Raw genomic sequence first — 24,087 nt, 5'->3', positions numbered from 1 at the left:
ACTTTTACCCTGTAAGGATCCCATGCACCAACAATTTGTTTGAATGATAATTAACCATTTATGATCAAAATCTTTTAACCCTAACCTGATAGTTGAATTTAGAATCACATTTATGTCCAAACGACTTGATTAGCAAGTGTAATGCCCTGGATAACCAAGACCGTTACACTGTGTGTTTAAAATAGTGTGAGACTTGCTAATCAAGTCATTTAAATAAAAATGTGAATCTAGAGACATAAATAGGTTAGGTTTAAAAGATTTAGGTTATAAACGAATAATTTTCATTAAAATAAATGTATGGTACATGGGATCCCAAATCAAGGTTTAAATAACATAACTACAGAATTCCCAAATGTTATAAATAATCAAAGCCACTCTAATGGAAAAATACACGTTTTAGGTTTCCATTCTGTACAATCCCTCGACCGTTGCGGTCGAGCAGCTGACAATGTACACCTCGCCCCCAAAGCTCTCCAACTCATGGTCAACTCATCTTACCCTTGCCTTTACCTGCACCACGTAGCACCCGTGAGCCGAGGCCCAGGAAGAAAACATAATATCATAGCATAGTCAGTATCAGTAACTAAGTAGTTCACAGAGTATAACCAAATGATTTTTAAGACATTAATCAATTACCCAGCAAGCCATATCATTCATTCAATCTAGGACATTAGGCAATAACCAACAATCTAGTTTCCAGATATTCAGCATATCATACACATCAAATTAACAATGGTATACATATCAAGCAACAACTAGCGTTGACACTCATAGGCCGCACCCTCTATTTAATCCACTGTCTATGGCTCGCTTAGGCCAAGCCCAGTGTTATACCCACTGACTCTGGCTAGCTTAACCAAGCTCAGTGACTAATAAGCTGTCCTCAACTACCAGTGGCTGAGCCGCACCTTGTGGCAAATATTGATTCCGGCACCCTTAGGTCGTTCATCACCTGTCCCCATGGCATAATACCACCTCATGACATTTTATAGGGAGCTCTTAGTCCCAACATATTCACATGGTTTATCACAATCATATGACAGTGCATACAAATATAGGGAACACATAGTCCCATCATATCCACATAAACGGGTGCCGTTTTCTTACATTTAATTCCAAGTACTTTGATTCGAAAAGACGACCCCCGAGCACGATCCTGCCTCAAGCCCAAGCGTAAACCTAGTCACAACCATGATAAAGGATTCCATCAATAATTGTATAAAGGTTTCCGGATAGAGTTTTAACCTCCGGGACATTGAAATCTACCAAACATGGTAGTGGGATTGATCCCGAGCACCCTAGGTTAAGTTCCCGCGCTTAAAAACTCCAAAAGGACAAAAATGCCCTTAAGAACCTCGGCCCCAGCCCTCCATGCCGCGACCCGCCTCCAACCAGAGGCCTAGCCTCGCCCAGAAACAGACACGGGCCTCCTAGCATACCCCATGCCGCGGCCCGCTCTTCTTCGTCAGCCTCCATATGCTTCGAAGGGCCGTGGCACACCAAGAACTGAGCCGCGACCCGACCCCTTTGAACCCAGAAAATCCACCATTTTCTCAACCAAAATCAAGCCAATTACCCCTTAAATTAATCTAACAACTTAATTTAATTATCCCAAAAGTTCCACTATGATTCCAACAGCAAAACCTAACAAACTCTAGCTTTAAAACTCATCAAACCCAAAATTCAATCTTCAACTTGAAACCCAGCCAATAATCACAGAAGTAGATAACTAAAATCACAACTTAATGCTTACCTAGCTCTGCTTGAATCCACAAATTGACACTGAACAATCTCCAAGTTCTAGAGCCCCAAATCCTAGCTTGATCTTCAAAATTCTCCTTGGTATGACTTAGAGAAAGAAGAGAGAGAATAGAGGGTGCCTTGGGTCGGTTCACAAAGTTCTAAAAGTTTCTTTGGTTTTGTTTTATTTAGTTAAGTTTCTAAGGTTACCTCAAAGGCTCGGGGTACCGAAAATGTCTCCGAGGGAAAAATGGTAAAATTCCCCGGTATTCCCACCTAGGCTTCCTAATCTCAAATATAACTCCAATTATTTATTTTTATAACTCAATAACCCAAATAAATGTCCATTACCCAAAATACCCCTTGATTCGCCCTGAGTCAAATCCGGGTCCCGTTGTGACTTTCTCGCTATTTGCTCCCTAGGATCGCCTCGTGCCGAATGCGGCAAATATATATATATATCCACATAATAATGTGGTCTCAACAGTTAATTACATTTATGCCCTAACCGAATAAAATTACAATTATGCCCTTACAAGCTAAACATGGCCCGCATGCTTATCTAATACTCATAAACATGCATTCCACATATTCATATAATCATGGAATCATGCACATCACATAATCATGCATTTTCATCATTAATTCACATAACTTCCAATTATGCCCTCTCGGCTCACTAATCAAGGCCCTTAAGCCTTATTAGTAATTTTGGGTTGTTACAGCAAGTCTTGCACTATTTTAAAATACACAGTGTAACGATCTTGGTTATCCAGGGAGTTACAACTTGGTATCAGAGCGGTCTAGGTTTCAGAGTTCCTGAAGATTGGTTGGGCATGTACACTCGCTGCTAAAGATAAGCTCGACTCAGGGTTGGCGACATTACTTGTATGGAGAGAAGTAGGAGATATACACCGATCATAAGAGCTTGAAGTATTTCTTCACCTAGAAGGACTTGAACATGAGACAGAGACGTTGGCTGGAATTGGTGAAGGACTATGACTGTGACATCCTTTACCACCCAGGGAACGCCAATGTAGTGGCAGATGCATTGAGCCGGAGAGGCCCAGGACAACTATTTAGTTCGAAGCGGATATCGAAGGAGTTGGAAGGCTTGGGATCGAATCTACTCACCGTTTGGGTACAATTCAGGATCTGGGAGTGAGGTTTTAGGTCAAGACCCTTTTATTATTGATTTCATTAGTTGGAGATTGTATTTGGTTATGACTAGGTGACTGCTAAGGAATTAAAAGATCGATCGCTCTCAAGGGTCGTTCTTAACGTATTTCTCGCTCGAATAGAGGTAAGAAAACTGCACCCAATATGTGACGCATGTGATGCATGAGAAACATGAGATTAGGGCATGCCATGAATGTTGAATTAAGATTGATCAGAGCTTGAGTCTCTGTGTTTGTGCATGATCCTAATTATGCTAGCAATTATTAAGTAATCATATTGAATGCCCTACATTTGGATATTTGACATATGATATATGCCTGGTAGCATTGCTTACTTGTGTGTGGCACTAACTAACTAGTCAGAATTGGCAATGGTGGCAGTATTAACTGTGAAGCTGCGACTCATCAAGTTCGGCAGTAGTACTGAGCACTGGTCACATGGTATTGACTAAAAAGTCAAGAACGGTTTTAGCGTGTTTAACGCAAGCCGACAAAGATTAGATCTAATCGACATCTGCATTGAATGACTCAAATGAGCATTAATGGCGGACCGACCTCAAGTTCGATGAAAACTAAAAGCACTTGTCTAGCCTATGGCTAGTCACTTACAGCCAAGGTCAGAGAGGACACCAAGACTAAAGATCCAAGTCAAGTTCCAGTTGGTCCGGTGACGAGGGCGCGAGCCAAGAGATTCAAAGAAGAACTTAACAACCTAGTCCACAGAGTCCTAAAAACAGGAGGAGACCGTGGTCAACACTGAAGGAGAACAAAGACTTGTACTGCTCATCAAAGTAGACTCAGTTTAGGAGCTTGATCAATATTTAGCTTCTTGTAATGAGTCTTATTGGATTTTGGCATCTTGTATTTTTATTTTAATCAGTCACTTAATCACGTTTTATTTAGTCTTTGTTTTTTTTGTGAAAGTCAAACATTTGACTGGTGAGAGTCCAAGAGTCTTTCTATTTGTGATTGTTAGGGTTTTCATTAGGAAGACAAAGGGGCTTTTCTTTCATGTAATTTCGGCCATATTAAGGCTTGTAAACGTTTGGGAAATGCAGATTTTGATGAAATGAAAATTGAGAGGTTTTCTTCTTGAGTTCTTGAAGAGACTATTCGAACTTATCAACGGTATTCCTTGTGGCGTTTAATCTGACTTATCAAATGGATTCCCATCACCGTTTGTGGCGTCTTCCTCATACCAAGGTTCGTGCTTGGCTAAGCATTGGGTCATGGTTCATCATTCCAGATTCGTGTGTTCTTGGTGGCTGCCATATTTGGTGTCGGGTTTCACCACAATCGTTGGTGTGGTTCGTATCAATCGACATCTGCCAAGGTCAGAGCCTATGGCTAGTCACTTACAGCCAAGGTCAGAGAGCCTAGGTGACTGCTTCGTCACATGGCTATGGGTGTTGAGCCCGAAGTGACTTATCCAACATCACTCGTCTGATTAGAGCTAGGGCCAGAGAGCCCAAGTGACTGCTTCGTCACATGGCTATGGGTGCTGAGCCCGTAGTGACTACCCATCAGTCACTCACTGCACCGTCACATGGCTGTGGTTGCTGAGCCTTGTAGTGACTTGCTCGTCAGTCACTCATTATGGTTAAACAGAACCTCAAAGCCCTGTATGATTATAATGATCATCAGTCACATGACTGTGGGTACTGAACCCCATAGTGACTTGCTCGTCAGTCACTCATTATGGTTAATGAAACCACAAAGTGTTAAATCACTCATCTGATTAGGATTGACTTGAAATTCATCCATCCATGAGGGCAGGTGTAACGCCCTGGATAGCCAAGACCGTTACACTGTGTGTTTATAAAAGTGCAAGACTTGCTAATCAAGTCAATCTGTTAGAAACGTGTTACTGAAACCACAGTTGAACTAGGGTTGAAAGATTTTGGTCTCAAAAGATTCATTTCTTATAATCAAACATTTTTACATAGGATCCCAAAAGTAGTAAAGTTAAAGGACAGTTTACAAAATTTCAGGATTAAAATACAATTACTAGCCACTCTAAGGCAAAATAGACAATTAGGATTTTCTCATCCTGTACCACTCCTCGGCCGTGGCGGCCGATCGGCTGACTATGTACATTCAACCCCAAAGCTCTTCATCTCAGGACTGATCCACTTTGCCCTTGCCTTTACCTGCACCACGTAGCACCCGTGAGCCAAGGCCCAGCACGAAAACACAATGACAGAGCATAATCATCAGGCAAACAACCAGGTAACTCATGCAGTATAAACATATTCTCAACATTCCAACTATCCACGTTAGTCAAGTATTCAGCATATCAAGCACATCATTCTATATCAATAATCAATTCACATATGATAACCAGGGTTCACGCCCTTAGGCCGCACCCTCTATTTATCCCACTGACTCCGGCCCGCTTAAACCGAGCTCAGTGAATATTAACCTGTCCTCAGCTACCAGTGGCCGAGCCGCACCCTATGCGCAAGTATTATTTACGGCACCCTTAGGCTGCTTAATACATGTCCCATGACATAATACCATCTATGACATCATAAAGATATAGGGAGCTCTTAGTCCCAACACTATCACATAAACGGGTGCAGTTTTCTTACCTTTAGATTCTGATAGCTTTGTTCAATTCGATTCTCAAGCACGATCCCGTCTGAGCCCTAGCGTACACCTAGTCACGGTAACAAGTTAGAACCAACTCCAAACTTCAATTCCAACACCTAGCCTCGGGACCAATCTCGAGCCCTCGGGAAGCCCTAATTCCACCAAACGGGGTGGTGGAACCAAACCCCAAGCCCCTGGCCAAAAACCCTAAGAAATAACCCAAAAATCCCCTTCTGTGGGAACAGGGTAGCGCTACAACACCCTAAGGAGAGCGCTATAGCACTACAAGTAGAGCCAAAAAGCTCTGGAACTTCAGGGCCTAGCGTTGTAGCGCCCAATGACTAGCGCTACAGCGCTAGTCACAGCACAACCCTGCACAGGTTTTCTTCCATCAAATTTCCCCGAGCCAAACCTTTCCAAAACTCAACCAAACTTCAAAAAAAGCCTCCCAACATCTCCAACTCACCCCAAATGACCTAACCACAAATAATTCAATCACATGCACCTCAAAACAAGGAAATCACTATGGCTGAATTTGAAGCTCAAGAACTCAACAGAACAACAGAAATCACAGAACTTAAAACTAGAATTTCTTACCTTTGATGGATGAGCTCAACCCAGGTTGTCTTCCACACTTCCTTATCCTTTACCTCCTCAAACCCTTAGGTTTAATTCCCTAGAATTCCCACAGAAACTCAGCTTAGAAAACCAATTCAATACCAAAACCAAGAACTGAATATCAACCTCAAAACCTTACCTCAAATGATGAATAACCTCTGCTAATTCCCCAAGCCAAATCAAGGATCCTAGTGTTGAGTCTTAGCCTAAGCCTTCTCTGAATTTTAGCTCCAAATTTCTAGAGAAATTGATGAAGAGAAACCCAACCCGTACAAGAGAGTTGCCCTGCTTTTCCCTGCTTTCTTTTCTCCTTCTTTCTTTTCTTCAGCCTTCTACAACTTTCTACACAATCCACTAAGGCATAAAGCAGCAGGACCCTGATCTCTAATCCTAAACTCCAAAAGACCATATTGTCCTCCCACTTAAAACTAAGCTTTTAAACATCTTAAGGGCATTTTAGTCATTACACCCAATTCCCGCTAATTCCTCGAATGTCTCTAATATTTACTGCTTACTTCCCAACACCTAACTAATCACCAATTATATTCCTCAATATCAAAATAGACTCCAATATATTTCCTAAATTCCCAGAAATATCCCCAGGCTCGCCCCGAGCCGGGTATAAATCCCCGCCGTGACTTTTTCGCTAAACCGCTCACTAGGATCGCCTCGAGTCACAAGTTACAAATATATCCACATAATAATGTGGTCTCAACAATTTATCACAAATATATACAGTTATGCCCTCAACGGGCCAAAATTACAGATATGTCCTTCTAACCTAATTAGGGCCTACATGCATACTAATACACATAGTCATGCATCACAGATATCCAAATAATCAAATAACATGCTTTTAATCATTTAATCACATATAATCCAGTTATGCCCTTCTGGCACACTAATCAAAGCCCTTAAGCCTTATTAGTAAATTTTGGTCGTTACAGCAGGATTTCTCATCATGAATCCCCCGTCATTATTTGAACTTGTTTGCATGCTTGAATAAAGATATAATTGCTAGGTATGCATATTATGACTTGATGACATGTTATTACTGTTCATGAGCATATTGAGTTTTCTTGCTAGGCTTCGGCTCACGGGTGCTACGTGGTGCAGGTAAAGGCAAAAGAAAGCTGGACCATCCTTGAGTTGAAGAGCTTAGGTGACGATGTGTACATATGCGGCTGCTCGACCACCATGGCCGAGGGTTGAAAGTGGAACTAGGGTTAAACCCTATTTGGCTGCTTAGATCGGCTGGTTGTAAATATTTTCTTGTAATTAACCTTTAAATTATATTTTTGGGATCCCAATGTATACAGTAAACGTTTTAGTGAAATGTTATATCTTAACCAAAAATTTTAATCCCTAAACCGCTAATCATACTTAGTTACACGATTACGGCCAAACGAATCGATTAGCGAGTTTAGCACTGTTTAAAAGGCACACCGTAACAGTCCCTGGAGTTTTAGGGCATTACAGTTTCTGGACCAAGTTCTGGCCTTTGGGACATCGAATTCCACCAAACACGGTAGTGGAATTGATCCGGAGCACCCTAGGTTACGTTCCCACACTTAAAACCTTCTCAAAGCCCAAAAATGCCCTTAAGAGTTGTGGCCCTATATCCCTCATGCCACAGACCGCCTCCAACCAGAGGCCCAGCCTCCCCATGCAGCAGACACGCGCCGCGGCCCTAAGCTCCACATGCCGTGGCCTGCCCTTCCTTTTGGCTCCAATCTATTCTAAAGGGTTGCAACACACAAAGAATAGAGCCGCGACCCGACCCCTTCGAACCCAGAAAATTCACCATTTTCAACAACCAACTCCCACTCAATTTATCCCAAAATCAACCCTATAACATAATTAAATCAACACAATAGCTCTAATGATGAGGACACCAAGACTAAAGATCCAATTCTAGTTCCAGTTGGCCTGGTGACGAGGGCGCGAGCCAAAAGCCTCAGTTTAGGAGCTTGATGAGTCTTATTGTATTTTGTCATCTTATATTTTTATTTAGTCTTTGTTTATTTTGTGAAAAGTCAAACACTTGACTTGTGTGAGTCCAAGAGTCCTTTTTCTTTATTTGTCGGCTTTTATTAGGAAGACAAAAGGCTTGTCTTTAATTTCGGTTTTCATTAGGAAGACAAAAGGTTGTCTTTAATTTTCGGTTTTTAGGAAGACAAATGGGCTTGTCTTGATGTAATTTTCGGCTATATAATGCCTTGAAAACATTTGGAAAAATCAGATTATGTTGAATGAAAATTTGTGAGTTTTCTTCTTGAGTTCTTGAAGAGACTATCCGAACTTATCAAGGGTATCCCTTGTGGCGTTCAATCCGACTTATCAAACGGATTCCCATCCCCGTTTGTGGCGTCTTCCTCATACCAAGGTTCGTGCTTTGCTAAGCATTGGGTCGCGGTTCCATTCCAATCTCGTATGATCTTGGTGGTTGTTCCATATTTGGTGTCGGGTTTCATCACAATGTTGGTGTGGTTCGTATCAGTTGGTATCAGAGCTTAGGATCATCCGGTTTGGCCTATCCTTTACTTTGTGTTTTTTTTTCTATTCAATTCGTGTTCTTATATTAGGATTTCTGAAAAAGAAAAAAAAATTACAAAAAAATAAAAAAATCAATTCGTGTTCCTATAATCAATTCGTGTTCATCTAGTCTTGTTTTGTCTATTCTAGAGCTTGTTAATTTCCTTGTTTCCCTTATTTGTTGTGAAATCCGAAACTATGCTAGAGCTTGTTGATTTATGAATTTCCTTGTTTCCTTATTCCAATTTTCATTAACCAAATAATCTGTTTTCTTTGTTTCAATTTCCCCTAATTGGTTTTCTTTTTGTTTCTGAATTCGTGAATTAGGGTTCTTATTGTAAAAACCGAATTTTCATTGAGTTCCTCTTGTTTGGTTGTGAAATCCGAAAGTTCTTTGGGTTTCTCTTGTTCTTATTGTGCAATCCAAATTGGGATTGAGTTCCCTTGTTCTTATTGTGAAATCTGAATTAGGATTGAGTTTTCTCTTGTTCTAGTAGTGAAATCTGAATTGAGATTGGGTTTTATCTTGTTCTTATGGTGAAATCTGAGTTGGGATTGAGTTTCACTTATTCTTATTGTAAAATCTGAAAGTGGGTTGGGTTTTCTCTTTTCTTTTTGTGAAATCCGAATCTGCATTGTTTCTCTTTTCTTTTTGAGTCTCCATTGTTTCTCTTGTGAAAACCGATTCATTTTGCTTTCAAATTCGTTCCTTGCATCTGCATTTGAGAAATCAAAGAAAAAGAAAAGAAAAGAAGAAAGAAAGAAAGAAAAGAAAGAAGAAGAAAACCAAGAAGAGGATCTGAACTCTAAAAAAAAAAAAAAAAAAAAGAGTCTGGAAACCCGTCTTAAAAAAACTTTGTTCTATTCTTGTTCCCTATGGTCTAGAGGCCTTTTTGCCAAAACCCCACACAAGTGTTCCAAAAAATCATCGTTTTTCGTCATTTTTTTTACCAGTTTTCGTCGGTGTTCGTTTGGTTTGTTTGGTTGAATTTGCTGCTTGAATACTCCATATTACCGTTTGATTAGTTTTGAAAGAACTTAAAGAAGAATACGAGTGGAAAAAAGGCAGAGGTGTGAGCCTATTGAGGGTACAAGCCATCATTGAGTGAAACACGAGTGGACTTGAGTGACAAATTTTTGAGTGAAAACACGTGAGGGAGTGTGGTGAGGTCTTTTCTCCATATTATTCTAACCCTATTTTGCAGATTTCCATCATGGCACAAAATCCAGAAAAAGATGCAAGCAATGATATTCCGCCACCTGAGGTTCCGAATCTACAAATGCAAGCATTAATTTGGGAGATGCGAAGGATGATGAGGGCGAAGTGTGAGCAGATACATGAGAGGTTGGATAGGGTAGAAGAGGGAACGCAATGGAGGGCACGGAGGAACAGGGTGCAACAACGGGATGTTGAGGGTGAAAGAGAGTTTGATGGGGGCGATTTAGAGGAAGAATATGATAGGATGTCAGAGGGTAACCATAGGAGGTATGGCCGAGATAGAGAAGCTAGGAACTGGGTAGACAATAATTTGGGAAATATCAAGATGAGAATCCCCGCCTTTCAAGGCAAGAGTGATCCTGAGGCATACCTTGAGTGGGAGAAGAAAATGGAGTCGGTTTTCGATTGTCACAACTACTCTGACATGAAGAAGGTAAAACTAGCTGTCATTGAATTTACTGATTATGCTATTGTTTGGTGGGATCAGTTGTGCATCAATAGGAGGCGAAATGGAGATCGTGCCATTGTGATACGAACCACACCAACATTGTGATGAAACCCGACACCAAATATGGAACAGCCACCAAGAACATACGAGATTGGAATGGAACCGCGACCCAATGCTTAGCCAAGCACGAACCTTGGTATGAGGAAGACGCCACAAACGGGGATGGAATCCGTTTGATAAGTCAGGATGAACGCCACAAGGAATCTCCTTGATAAGTTCAAAAGTTTCTTCAAGAACTCAAGAAGAAATAAACTCACAATTTCATTCAACATAATCTGATCTTTCCAAATGTTTTGGCAGTCCTTATAAGGACGAAAATTACATGAAAACAAGACCCTTGGTCTTCCTAATGAAACCGAAAAATTAAGGACAGCCCCTTTGTCTTCCTAATGAAAACTGAAATTAAAGACAAGCCTTTTGTCTTCCTCATGAAAACCGAAAATTAAAGACAAAAGGACTATTGGACTCACACAAGTCAAATGTTTGACTTATCACAAAAATAAAGAAAGACCAAATAACAACAATAACGTAAATAAATTAAAAATGACAAATACAATAAGACTCATGAAGCTCCTAAACTCAGTCAACTTTGATGAGTAAGACAAGTCTTTGTTCTCCTTCAATGTTGACCACGGTCTCCTCTTGTTTTAGGACTTTGTGGACTAGGCTGTTAAGTTCTTCCTTGAATCTCTTGGCTCGTGCCCTCGTCACTGGACCAACTGGAACTTGGCTTGATACTTGGGTCTTGGTGTCCTCATCATTCCCCCCCTCTTTAGAAGGATTTGACCTCAAATCGTCACCTGCATCAAAAGGACTCAAATCAGAAACATTAAAAGTAGCACTAACATTATACTCACCTGGTAAATCGAGTCTGTAGGCATTGTCATTGATCCTTTCAAGTACTTGAAATGGACCATCTCCTCGAGGTAGCAATTTTGAACGCCTTTGTGTTGGGAATCGCTCTTTCCTCATGTGTAACCATACCCAATCACCGGGCTCAAAAACCTGCTTATGACGACCCTTGTTAGCTTGCTTAATGTATTGTTCAGTCCTTCTTTCTATGTTGAGTCGCGCCCTCTCATGGATTTTCTTCACAAATTCTGCCTTCTTCTCGCCATCTAAATTCAAATGCTCAGAAACAGGTAAAGGTGATAAATCCAAAGGAGTTAGAGGATTAAAACCATAAACAATTTCAAATGGTGAAAATTTAGTAGCAGAATGCGTTGAACGATTATAAGCAAACTCAACATGTGGCAAACAATCTTCCCAAGTCTTAATATTTTTACTTATGATAGCCCTCAACAAGGTGGATAGGGTCCTATTAACTACTTCTGTTTGACCATCGGTTTGAGGGTGACAAGTAGTAGAAAATAATAGTTTTGTCCCAAGTTTTCCCCACAATGTTTTCCAAAAATAACTTAAGAACTTAGCATCCCTATCTGATACAATTGTTCTAGGCATACCATGTAATCTCACAATCTCCCTAAAGAACAAATCTGCAACGTTAGAGGCATCATCAGTTTTATGACAAGGAATAAAATGAGCCATCTTAGAAAATCTGTCTACAACCACAAAGATTGAATCCCTCCCACGCTTACTTCTAGGTAAACCCAACACAAAATCCATTGAAATGTCAACCCATGGGGAACTAGGGATAGGTAGGGGTGTGTAAAGGCCATTTGGCTGAACTCTTGATTTAGCTTGCCTACAAGTGACACACCTACCACAAATTCGCTCAACATCTCGTTTCATGTGGGGCCAAAAGAAGTGCTCTTGCAACATAACTAGGGTCTTAGCAACTCCAAAATGTCCCATCAACCCTCCCCCGTGGGACTCTCTAACTAGCAAATCTCTCAAAGAACAATTTGGTACACACAACCTATGCTCCCTAAACAAGAAACCCTCATGCCTATAAAATTTTCCTTCAGCAGATTTTTCACAAACACCATAAATTTCCCCAAAATCATGGTCAGCAAAATACAACTCCTTTATGTGTTCAAACCCAAGTAATTTAGCATCAAGAGTGGAGATTAGGGCATACCTGCGAGAAAGGGCATCAGCAACCACATTCTCCTTACCTTGTTTATAGCGAATGACATAAGGAAATGTCTCAATGAACTCAACCCATCTGGCATGTCTCTTGTTGAGCTTGTGTTGGCCTTTCAAATGTTTCAAGGATTCATGATCTGTGCGAATCACAAACTCCTTTGGCCACAAATAGTGCTGCCATGTTTCTAAAGCACGCACTAGTGCATACAATTCTTTGTCATAGGTGGGGTAATTGAGGGCAGCCCCACTTAGCTTTTCGCTAAAGTATGCAAGCGGTCTCCCATCCTGCATAAGAACAGCGCCAATACCTATTCCAGAAGCATCACATTCAACTTCAAAAGTGTTAGAAAAGTTAGGCAAAGCAAGTAAAGGAGCATGAGTAAGCTTGTATTTCAGTAGCTGAAATGCCTCCTCTTGAGCTTCACCCCATTTAAATATCACATTCTTTTTGATAACTTCTGTAAGTGGTGCGGCGATGGTGCTAAAATTTTTCACAAACCTCCTGTAGAAGCTAGCAAGTCCATGAAAACTTCTAACATTACCTATAGTTGTAGGGGTCGGCCACTCTTGGATGGCTTTGATCTTTTCTTCATCCACCTGAATACCTGTAGCACTTACAACAAAGCCTAGGAAAACAAGCTTATCGGTGCAGAAAGTACACTTACTGAGGTTAGCATATAAACTCTGTTTCCTAAGAACATCCAAAACAGAATGCAAATGCAAAACATGGTCATGCAAATTCTTACTATAAATAAGAATATCATCAAAATACACAACCACGAATTTTCCAATGAAAGCACGCAATACATGATTCATTAAACGCATGAAAGTGCTAGGTGCATTAGTTAGTCCAAAAGGCATGACTAACCACTCATACAATCCATGTTTAGTTTTAAAAGCAGTTTTCCACTCATCCCCTTCTTTCATACGTATCTGATGATACCCACTTTTAAGATCAATTTTGGAAAACACACAAGAACCATGCAATTCATCTAACATGTCATCTAAACGAGGAATGGGATGTCGATATTTTACCGTTATATTGTTGATGGCTCGACAGTCAACACACATCCTCCATGTTCCATCCTTCTTGGGAACTAGAATCACTGGAACAGCACAAGGGCTCATGCTTTCTCTCACATGCCCTTTCTCCATCAATTCTTCAATTTGCCTTTGCAATTCCTTTGTTTCATCAGGATTACTTCTGTAGGCTGGTCGGTTTGGGATGGAAGCACCTGGAACAAAATCAATTTGATGTTCTATTCCTCGAACAGGTGGCAAACCATGTGGTACTTTCTCAGGAAACACATCCTCAAATTCCTGCAAAATAGACACAACAACACTTGGCAGCGAAGAATCAAGTTGGTTAGTATTTAAAAGAGCCTCCTTATACATGAGTAAAATCATGGGCTGTTTTGTACACAATGCTCTCTTAACCTCACTTTTTTTTGCATAAAAATTATTTTGTTTTCTCTCACTTGATTCCACACTTTTCTCTCTTTGTCTCTCTTTTTCCTCACTCTCATTCATCTTTTCATTCTCTTTTTGCTCACTCATTTTCTTTTTGTCACTCAATTTTTGCAACCTCACTTGATCTTCATACACTTGCTTTGGTGTCAAAGGCGCTAGAGTGATTGTTTGTTGACGGAATGTGAATGAATACTTGTTGGTGAAGCCATCATGCTGCACCCGCCGATCAAATTGCCAAGGCCTTCCTAGAAGGAGGTGTCCAGCTTGCATGGGAACCACATCACACAACACCTCATCTTCATACTTGCCAATTCGAAATGAGACTAGCACCTGTTTTGTAACCCTCACTTCACCACTATCATTCAGCCATTGCAATTTGTATGGACAAGGATGCCTAAGCGTTGTAAGCCCCAGCTTGGCAACCATGGAAGCACTAGCAACATTAGTACAACTACCTCCATCAATAATGACACTACATACCTTGTCTCTCACATGACAACGAGTGTGAAAGATGTTCTCTCGCTGCACCTCTTCTTCCTCTTCTTTTGCTTGCAAATTCAGGACTCGCCTTGTGACTAGTGCAAGCATCTCACCAGATTCTGGACCATACTCATTGTCAGAAGCATCTTCCAATGGTGGCATGTCAGCAAGATCATCTTCATCTTCAGAATCTATCTCTCCACTTTCTCGAATCACCATGACTCTCTTGTTTGGACACTGGCTAGCTATGTGTCCTCGCCCCTGACATTTGAAACACCTTATCTCACTAGAATGAGACTTAGTAGGAGTTGTTTTACCTTGAGGTGGCGTGGCTGTGGTGGCTGGTTTTGGTGTAGATGATGAAGTGGGTTGGTCTTCTTTCTTTGGATAGTTCGACCTCCAAGGTGTTGTACTTGGATTGTGTGGGCTCGGTCTTGACCTCGAACTTGAACTACCCTTCTTGAGCTGCCTCTCAACTTTGATTGCCATATGAACCAAATCCTCCAATTCCACATAATGGTGTAGCTCGATTGGGTCAGCAATCTCTCTGTTCAACCCATTCAAAAACCTTGCCATGGTTGCCTCCCGATCCTCTTCAACATTGGCTCTAATCATAGCCATCTCCATCTCCTTGTAATACTCATCAACACTTCTGGACCCTTGACGAAGACCCTGCAACTTAAGGTATAGATCTCGATAATAATGAGATGGTACAAATCGTCGTCTCATCACCCTCTTCATGGCCTCCCATGTGTCAATAGGGCGATCTCCACTCCGCCTCCTGTTGATGCACAACTGATCCCACCAAACAATAGCATAATCAGTAAACTCAATGGCAGCAAGTTTTACCTTCTTCATGTCGGAGTAGTTGTGACAATCAAAAACTAGCTCCATTTTCTTCTCCCACTCAAGGTATGCTTCAGGATCACTCTTCCCCTGAAATGCCGGGATTCTCATTTTGATATTCCCCATATAATTATCTACCTGGTTCCTATCTTCTCTATTCCCACCATACCTCCTATGGTTACCCGTCGACATCCTATCAAACTCATCATCAGAAACTACCCCTTCTAAATCCCCCTCATTCTCATCCTCCCTTTGGTGTACCCTACCCCTCCTTGGTCTCCGTTGTGCCCCCTCTTCTACCCTATCCAACCGCTCATGTATTTGCTCACACTCCTCCCTCAACATCCTCCTCATCTCCCCCATTAAAGCTTCAATTTGTAGATTTGGAACTGTAGGTGGTGGAGCGTCATTGCCTGCATTTCTATCTGTATTTTGTGACATGATGTAGAATCTGCAAAACAATAAGGTTAGACAATTATAGAAAGGACCTCACTGCACTCCCTCACGTGTTTCACTCAAATAAAATGGTCACTCAAGTACACTCGTGTTTGCACTCAATGATGGCTTTTACCCTCAAATAAGCTCACACCTCTGCCTTTTTCCACTCTATTTCCTTCTTTAAGCTCTTTGAAAACTAATGAAACGGTGATATGAAGTATTCAAGCAGCAAATCCAACCAAACAAATCAAACGAAAACCGATGAAAAAGTGGCGAAAAATGGTGATTTTTGGAACGCTTGTGTGGGGTTTTGGTAAAAAGGCCTCTAGACCATGGGGAACAAGAAAAGAACAAAATTTTTTAAGAGAGGTTTCCAGACTCTCTTCTTCTTTAGGTTCGGATCCCTTTGAATTTTTCTTCTTCTTTCTTTTCTTTCCCTTTTTTTTTTTTTTTAACCTCTCAAATTTGAGAAACCAGATACAAATTTCTGGAAAGGAGAGAAAAAAAATGAATACCAAAGATTCAAGAATCTGAGTTACTAACACAGATTCAAGAACAAACCAATATGTGAAAACCAATACTCCCAATACAATCTGTGATTCAAGAACACTTCCCCAATAACATAAAAAAACAATCGGTGATTCACCCAAAACAGAATACCAAAAACAATCCCAATTACAGAAAACCTAAATAGACTTGCATCACTATAACAATCGGTGGTACACTCCCAATAACAGAGAACAAATATTCCCAAAAATAACAACCCAAAATAGAAAAGGACCAATCAATCCGTGGCACTATCACAAAGTAAACAATTGACTCAATAACAATCTCAGATTTTCACAAAGGAAACAAGGATTTTCCCAAACTCAATAACAATTTCAGTTGATTAGTTTCGGATTTCAAGGGATTTCACAAAGAACTAATGTAAACAAGGAAATAAGATCACGATTTGAACAAAGAAACAATCTGGAATAAATATATTAACTAAAATGGTTTCGGATTTTTAGAAGGAAAACAAGAACAAAGTCTAAGAAAATCAAGAACACGAATAGAAAGATTTTTTTTTTTTTTTTTATTTCAGAAACCCTAAAATTGAAATACGAATAGAATAGAAACACAAATGAAAGAATAAAAAGGATAGGCCAAACCGAATGATCCTAAGCTCTGATACCAACTGATACGAACCACACCAACATTGTGATGAAACCCGACACCAAATATGGAACAGCCACCAAGAACATACGAGATTGGAATGGAACCGCGACCCAATGCTTAGCCAAGCACGAACCTTGGTATGAGGAAGACGCCACAAACGGGGATGGAATCCGTTTGATAAGTCAGGATGAACGCCACAAGGAATCTCCTTGATAAGTTCAAAAGTTTCTTCAAGAACTCAAGAAGAAATAAACTCACAATTTCATTCAACATAATCTGATCTTTCCAAATGTTTTGGCAGTCCTTATAAGGACGAAAATTACATGAAAACAAGACCCTTGGTCTTCCTAATGAAACCGAAAAATTAAGGACAGCCCCTTTGTCTTCCTAATGAAAACTGAAATTAAAGACAAGCCTTTTGTCTTCCTCATGAAAACCGAAAATTAAAGACAAAAGGACTATTGGACTCACACAAGTCAAATGTTTGACTTATCACAAAAATAAAGAAAGACCAAATAACAACAATAACGTAAATAAATTAAAAATGACAAATACAATAAGACTCATGAAGCTCCTAAACTCAGTCAACTTTGATGAGTAAGACAAGTCTTTGTTCTCCTTCAATGTTGACCACGGTCTCCTCTTGTTTTAGGACTTTGTGGACTAGGCTGTTAAGTTCTTCCTTGAATCTCTTGGCTCGTGCCCTCGTCACTGGACCAACTGGAACTTGGCTTGATACTTGGGTCTTGGTGTCCTCATCACATTGACACTTGGGAGGCTATGAAGAGGGTGATGAGGCGACGGTTTGTACCATCTCATTATTATCGAGATCTATACCTTAAGTTGCAGGGTCTTCATCAAGGTTCCAAGAGTGTTGATGAGTATTACAAGGAGATGGAGATGGCTATGATTAGAGCCAATGTGGAAGAGGATCGGGAGGCAACAATGGCAAGGTTTTTGAATGGGTTGAACCGAGAGATTGCTAATCCAATTGAGCTACACCATTATGTGGAATTGGAAGATTTGGTGCATATATGGCAATCAAAGTTGAGAGGCAGCTCAAGAGGGGTAGTACAAGTTCAAAGCCAAGACCGAGCCCACACCATTCAAGTACAACACCTTGGCAGTCGAACTATCCAAAGAAGGAAGAAGACCAACCTACTTCATCCTTTACACCAAAACCAGCCACGACCCCTCAAGGTAAAACAGCCCCTACTTCGTCCCATTCTAGTGAGATAAAATGTTTCAAATGTCAGGGGCGAGGACACATAGCTAGCCAATGTCCAAACAAGCGAGTTATGGTAATTCGGGATAATGGGGAGATAGATTCCGAAGAGGAAGATGATCTTGATGACATGCCACCATTGGAGGACGCTTCTATGGGTGATGAGGAGTTTGGGGCAGAATCTGGTGAGATGCTTGCACTAGTCACACGACGAGCCTTAAATTTGCAAGCAAAAGAAGAGGAAGAAGAGGTGCAGCGGGAGAACATCTTTCACACTCGTTGTCATGTGAAAGACAAGGTATGCAGTGTTATTATTGATGGTGGTAGTTGCACTAACGTTGCTAGTTCTTCCATGGTTGAAAAGCTAGGGCTCCCAACGCTTAAACATCCTTGTCCATACAAGTTGCAGTGGTTGAATGATAGTGGTGAAGTGAGGGTTACAAAACAGGTGCTGGTATCATTTCGAATTGGCAAGTATGAGGATGAGGTATTGTGCGATGTGGTTCCCATGCAAGCTGGACACCTCCTTCTAGGAAGGCCTTGGCTATTTGATCGGCGAGTCCAGCATGATGGCTTCACCAACAAGTACACATTCACGTTCCGTCAACGAACAATCACTCTAGCTCCATTGACGCCAAAGCAAGTATATGAAGACCAAGTGAGGTTGCAAAAATTGAGTGATAAAAAAAAATTGAGTGAGCAAAAGAATGAGAGTGAGAAAAAAGAGAGACAAAGAGAGAGAAGGGTCGAATCAAGTGAGAGAGAAAAGAAAGAGAAGAGTTCGATCAATGAGGGAAAATTAGAGAGAAAACAAAATAATTTTTATGCAAAAAAAAGTGAGGTGAAGGAGGCTGTTTTAAACACAAACCAACTTGATGCTAACAAGGGTCGTCACAAGCAGGTTTTTGACCCCGGTGATTGGGTATGGGTACACATGAGGAAAGAGCAATTCCCAGCACAAAGACGTTACAAATTGCTACCTCGAGGAGATGGTCCATTTCAAGTGCTAGAAAGGATCAATGACAATGCCTACAGACTCGATTTACGAGGTGAGTATACTGTTAGTGCTACTTTTAATGTTTCTGATTTGAGTCCTTTTGATGCAGGTGCAGATTTGAGGACAAATCCTTCTCAAGAGGGGGGGAATGATGAGGACACCAAGACTAAAGATCCAAGTCTAGTTCCAGTTGGCCTGGTGACGAGGGCGCGAGCCAAAAGCCTCAGTTTAGGAGCTTGATGAGTCTTATTGTATTTTGTCATCTTATATTTTTATTTAGTCTTTGTTTATTTTGTGAAAAGTCAAACACTTGACTTGTGTGAGTCCAAGAGTCCTTTTTCTTTATTTTTCGGTTTTTATTAGGAAGACAAAAGGCTTGTCTTTAATTTCGGTTTTCATTAGGAAGACAAAAGGTTGTCTTTAATTTTCGGTTTTTAGGAAGACAAATGGGCTTGTCTTGATGTAATTTTCGGCTATATAATGCCTTGAAAACATTTGGAAAAATCAGATTATGTTGAATGAAAATTTGTGAGTTTTCTTCTTGAGTTCTTGAAGAGACTATCCGAACTTATCAAGGGTATCCCTTGTGGCGTTCAATCCGACTTATCAAACGGATTCCCATCCCCGTTTGTGGCGTCTTCCTCATACCAAGGTTCGTGCTTTGCTAAGCATTGGGTCGCGGTTCCATTCCAATCTCGTATGTTCTTGGTGGTTGTTCCATATTTGGTGTCGGGTTTCATCACAATGTTGGTGTGGTTCGTATCATCTAATATGCTCCCAGCTACCAAAACCCAACAAGAACCTAGCTTAAATCCTCATCCAAAACTTCAATTCAATCTTTAACCTTAAGAACCCAAGAACACTAAAACTCTGCCAAGAACTATAGAATTAAATAGCTAAAATCATAATTCAAAGCGTACCTCAATTGAAGATTTAATCCACCAAATTGCTACTGAGTTACTCCCCAAAATTCCAGCTCAAATCCTTGTATTTCTAGCAAAATTTTCCCTTTGGTTTCAATGGTTTAGCTTGAGAGAGTTTTGGGAAAGAGATGAGTGAGCTGAGAGAAAGAGAAGGGTGGGTTTAGGCAGCTTCTACTTTTTCTCTTATTTTTATCTTATCTAGCGTAAGTCACTTAAGTTAATCCCAAGACTCGGGGTACCAAAAACGTCCCCGAGGGAAAAATGGTAAATTTTCCCAATATTCCCTCCTAAACTCTCTAACTTCAAATATATTTCCAAATATTTTTCCATAACCTAATAACTCAATTAAACACCAAATACCCAAAATACCCCTTGACTCGCCCCGAGTCAAGTATTGGGTCCCGTTGTGACTTTCCCGCTAACTAGCTCCCTAAGATTGCATCGTGCCGAACGCTGCAAATATATCCACATAATAATGTGGTCTCAACAATTGTTTCACTCAACAATTGATACACTTGCACTCGTCTTTTCAGTCTAAACGACTTTTACCCTTTTATGACCCACACACTCTTGCCTTTTTCCACTCTTTTGTGTCTTCTTTAGTTCTTAATTTAGCTTCAAGAAACTAATCCAATATAATCTAGCAACCATTCAAATAGGAGAAGCAACCAAACTCATTAAAAGATCAAGATGAGAAAAAGGACTCATCAAAAGATCAAAGATCAAGAACTTGAATACGGTGAGAAACAAGATAGAAAGGAGTAAAATTTTCTTAATGGAATCGTGTACTTTTTTTTTCTTTTTATTTTTTGCTGTTGTTCTTCTTCTTCTTTTTTTCAAGTACAGTAGGGAATATGAAAACAAAAATAAAAGATAGTCAAACTTGCCTTAGAACCAAAGCTCTGATACCAAATGATTTGAACCTCACCAACAATTGTGATGAAACCCGATAACAATGATGGTTTGGAACCCCAAGATCGTGTAGACAAGATTTGTTGAGCCTTGACCTGTCACCTAATTAGATGAAAACCAAGACCACAAAGGATAGAAAAGGCCACACCAGGAAACCTAAGAATATCTCAAGGATCAAGATGATATGTTTGGTTGTTTGAACACCACAAGATTAACTTGATAAGTTCAAGAGTTCTTTCAAGAAGGAAGAGGAACACACCTCACAATAATATAATATTTCTCCAAAAAATGATGTCTTACAATGTTCATAAAACCCCTATATATACTTGGAACAATCCTCCAAGAATAGGAAAAGTCATAATTCAGCCTTAAAAGCAACACAAACATAAAAATAATAACTCCCCGCGTTTTTAGGCATTTTGTACTTCAAAAGGCAGCCAAAAATAACTTAAATGACTAAATTCAATGGATTAACATAACCAGCCAAGGCCATTGGCCTTCCCCTATTTAATATCCTTGAAACTCATCAAATTCATGCCCTTTAATGACTGAACCATACTGATTACGTTTTTGGATGTTAATTTGCCTCTTCACTTGCTTTGATGACATAGACTAAGCCTTGATTTTTGAGCCCATCTTGGTCTTTTTAGAATCAGCCCAATTCTCTTGGATTAGCCCATTTAGTGCTTCCTTGAAACGCTTGGATCTAAGTCTTGTAATTGGGCCACTAGGAAGTGACAAAGGGTCTAGTGTAAATCTAGCTCCATTCCCACATGTATGATCAGCATGTCCAGCTCCTTGGTTTGCATCAGCTTTCACTGCAAAGAGAAGGGGCATTGGAAATGAGATTGCCCTAAGTTTCTAGCAGCGAAAAACAAAGGTAATGATTATAGTTCATTTATCTTGGAAACATGTGTTTTAGAGAATGATAATTCGTTTGGATTATTGATTCTGGATCTACTAACCATGTTTGTAACTCTTTACAACTTCTTGAATCATGGGAGGAAGTGAACGAAGGCAGCTTAAAGCTTAGAGTTGGGAACGGAGCGTTCGTTGCGGTCCAAGCTAGAGGAAGAGCTCGTCTGAAGTTCGAAAATAAATATTTAATTTTAAAAGATGTATTTTTTATTCTGGATTTTAGTTGAAATTTAATTTCAGTTTCCAGATTTGTTATGACTTTCACAAGTTTTAATATATCTTTTTCTTTCAATGGATCACAATTGTGTATTGCATGTTTAGAAAACGAGTTTTATATTCTGTGACCTAACGAACCCCTCGCTCTTAAGAATAATTTATTCAAAGTAGCTAAACCTAGGACCAATAAACGTCAAAAGACCTATAACAATAATATGACGTATTTATGGCAGTTGAGACTAGGTCACATTGGCTATGATAGGATTCAAAGACTTACAAAGGACGGGCCTTTGAGGGAACTCACGTTAGGTGAATTACCTATCTGTGAATCTTGTCTAGAAGTCAGACTAACCAAGCGTCCATTCTCTGCAAAGGGTGATAGGGCCAAAGAACCACTTGGTCTTCTGCATTAAGATGTTTGTGGACCTTTGAATGTACAAGCTAGGGGTGGCTTTGAGTATTTCGTTACTTTCATTGATGATTACTCTAGATACTCATGTCTTTACCCAATGCATAGGAAATTAGAAACATTTTCAAAGTTTCAGGAATTCCTAGCAATGGCTCAGAACCAATTAGGTAAAACGTTAAAGATCTTGCGATTTGATAGGGGTGGAGAATATTTGGATATGCAGTTCCAAGATCATTTAACTGAACTTGGGATTTTATCACAACTTACTGCCCCAAGTACTTCGCAACAAAATGGTGTAGCGGAACGCCGGAACAAAAATTTATTGGAAATGGTTAGATGCATGCTTAGTTACTCAACTCTACCAAATTCATTCTGGGGACATGCAATTGAAACCACGAACAACATTCTCAATGTCGTGCCATCAAAATCAATCCCCAAAACACCTTTAGATCGCTGGAATGGTCGTGAACCTAGTTTACGCCATTATAGAATCTGGGGGTGTCCCGCTCACGTCCTGAGGAAAAAGGAGGGAAAGCTAGAACCGCAAACTGAAGTTTGCATGTTTGTTGGCTATCCTAAAGGAACTCGGGGTGGACTTTTCTATAGTCATTCAGAAAAGAAAGTGTTTACTTCTACAAATGCTTTTCTGGAAAATGACTATGTCCAGAACTTTAAACCTCGCAGCAAAGTAGTTTTAGAGGAGATGGTTAAAGAATTGACTCCAACCAATGTTCCATCATCATCAACACGAGTTGATGATGAAATTCCCACTCTTCATGTCCAACCGACGCAAGTTGATTTAAATGAAGAAAGTACCACTGTTCTTGAGCAAACAGTCACGGAGCCTCGTCGTAGTGGGAGGGTTTCTAGGAACCCAGTTCACTATGGTTTGGATGGTGAAACCAATATGGTTGTTGGTGACACTAGTGATGATGATCCGTTGTCTTTCAAACAGGCATTGGTTAGCCCTAAAAAGGAAATATGGCTCGAAGCCATGAAACAGGAAATGGAGTCCATGCACTCGAATTCCGTCTGGGATCTTGTGGAAGCACCTAGTGACTTTAGGGCCATTGGGTGCAAGTAGATCTACAAGAAGAAACGAGGTGTTGATGGAAATATCGAGACTTATAAAGCTCGATTAGTGGCAAAGGGTTATACCCAAAGAGAAGGCGTGGACTATGAGGAAACTTTTAGTCCGGTAGCCATGCTCAAATCCATTTGCATCCTCCTATCCATAGCAGCCGCTCTCGACTATGAGACCTGGCAAATGGACGTCAAGACAACTTTTCTTAATGGAAAGCTTGACGAAGTCATTTATATGGATCAGCCAGAAGGATTTAAAGTATCTAGACAAGAAGGAAAAGTTTGCAAGTTGAATAGGTCCATCTATGGACTTAAGCAAGCTTCTCGTTCCTGGAATCTTAGGTTTGATGAAATAATCAAAACCTATGGCTTTGAACAAAATATTGATGACCCCTGTGTTTACCAACTGAAGGCAAATCAAATAATGGTATTCCTGGTTCTTTATGTAGATGATATCTTACTCATTGGAAACAATGTTAAGAAATTATCAGATGTGAAGAATTGGCTGAGCACTCAATTCCAGATGAAGGATTTGGGTGAAGCAAGTTATATTCTAGGTATCCAGATCATTAG

General features: G+C 40.2%; 1 protein-coding gene across 1 annotated transcript; it reads right to left on the bottom strand.

The window, feature by feature from the left end:
* Nucleotides 1-10,681: 10,681 nt before the first annotated feature.
* On the bottom strand, nt 10,682-15,441 carry LOC133829215 (uncharacterized). Its single transcript, XM_062259071.1, has 5 exons — nt 14,129-15,441; nt 13,507-13,759; nt 12,432-13,065; nt 11,531-12,299; nt 10,682-11,395 (listed from the first exon to the last, which is right to left on the bottom strand). Exons 1-5 carry the CDS (start codon nt 15,425-15,427, stop codon nt 10,970-10,972), a joined length of 3,381 nt encoding a protein of 1,126 aa, XP_062115055.1. The 5' UTR covers nt 15,428-15,441; the 3' UTR covers nt 10,682-10,969.
* Between the last annotated feature and the right edge of the window lie 8,646 nt (nt 15,442-24,087).

This window comes from Humulus lupulus, chromosome 4 (genome assembly GCF_963169125.1).
Source record: "Humulus lupulus chromosome 4, drHumLupu1.1, whole genome shotgun sequence".
Taxonomy (NCBI): Eukaryota; Viridiplantae; Streptophyta; class Magnoliopsida; order Rosales; family Cannabaceae; genus Humulus; species Humulus lupulus.
The sequence above is the reverse complement of the archived record's forward strand: the minus strand, read 5'-3'. Positions and strand labels throughout refer to the sequence as shown.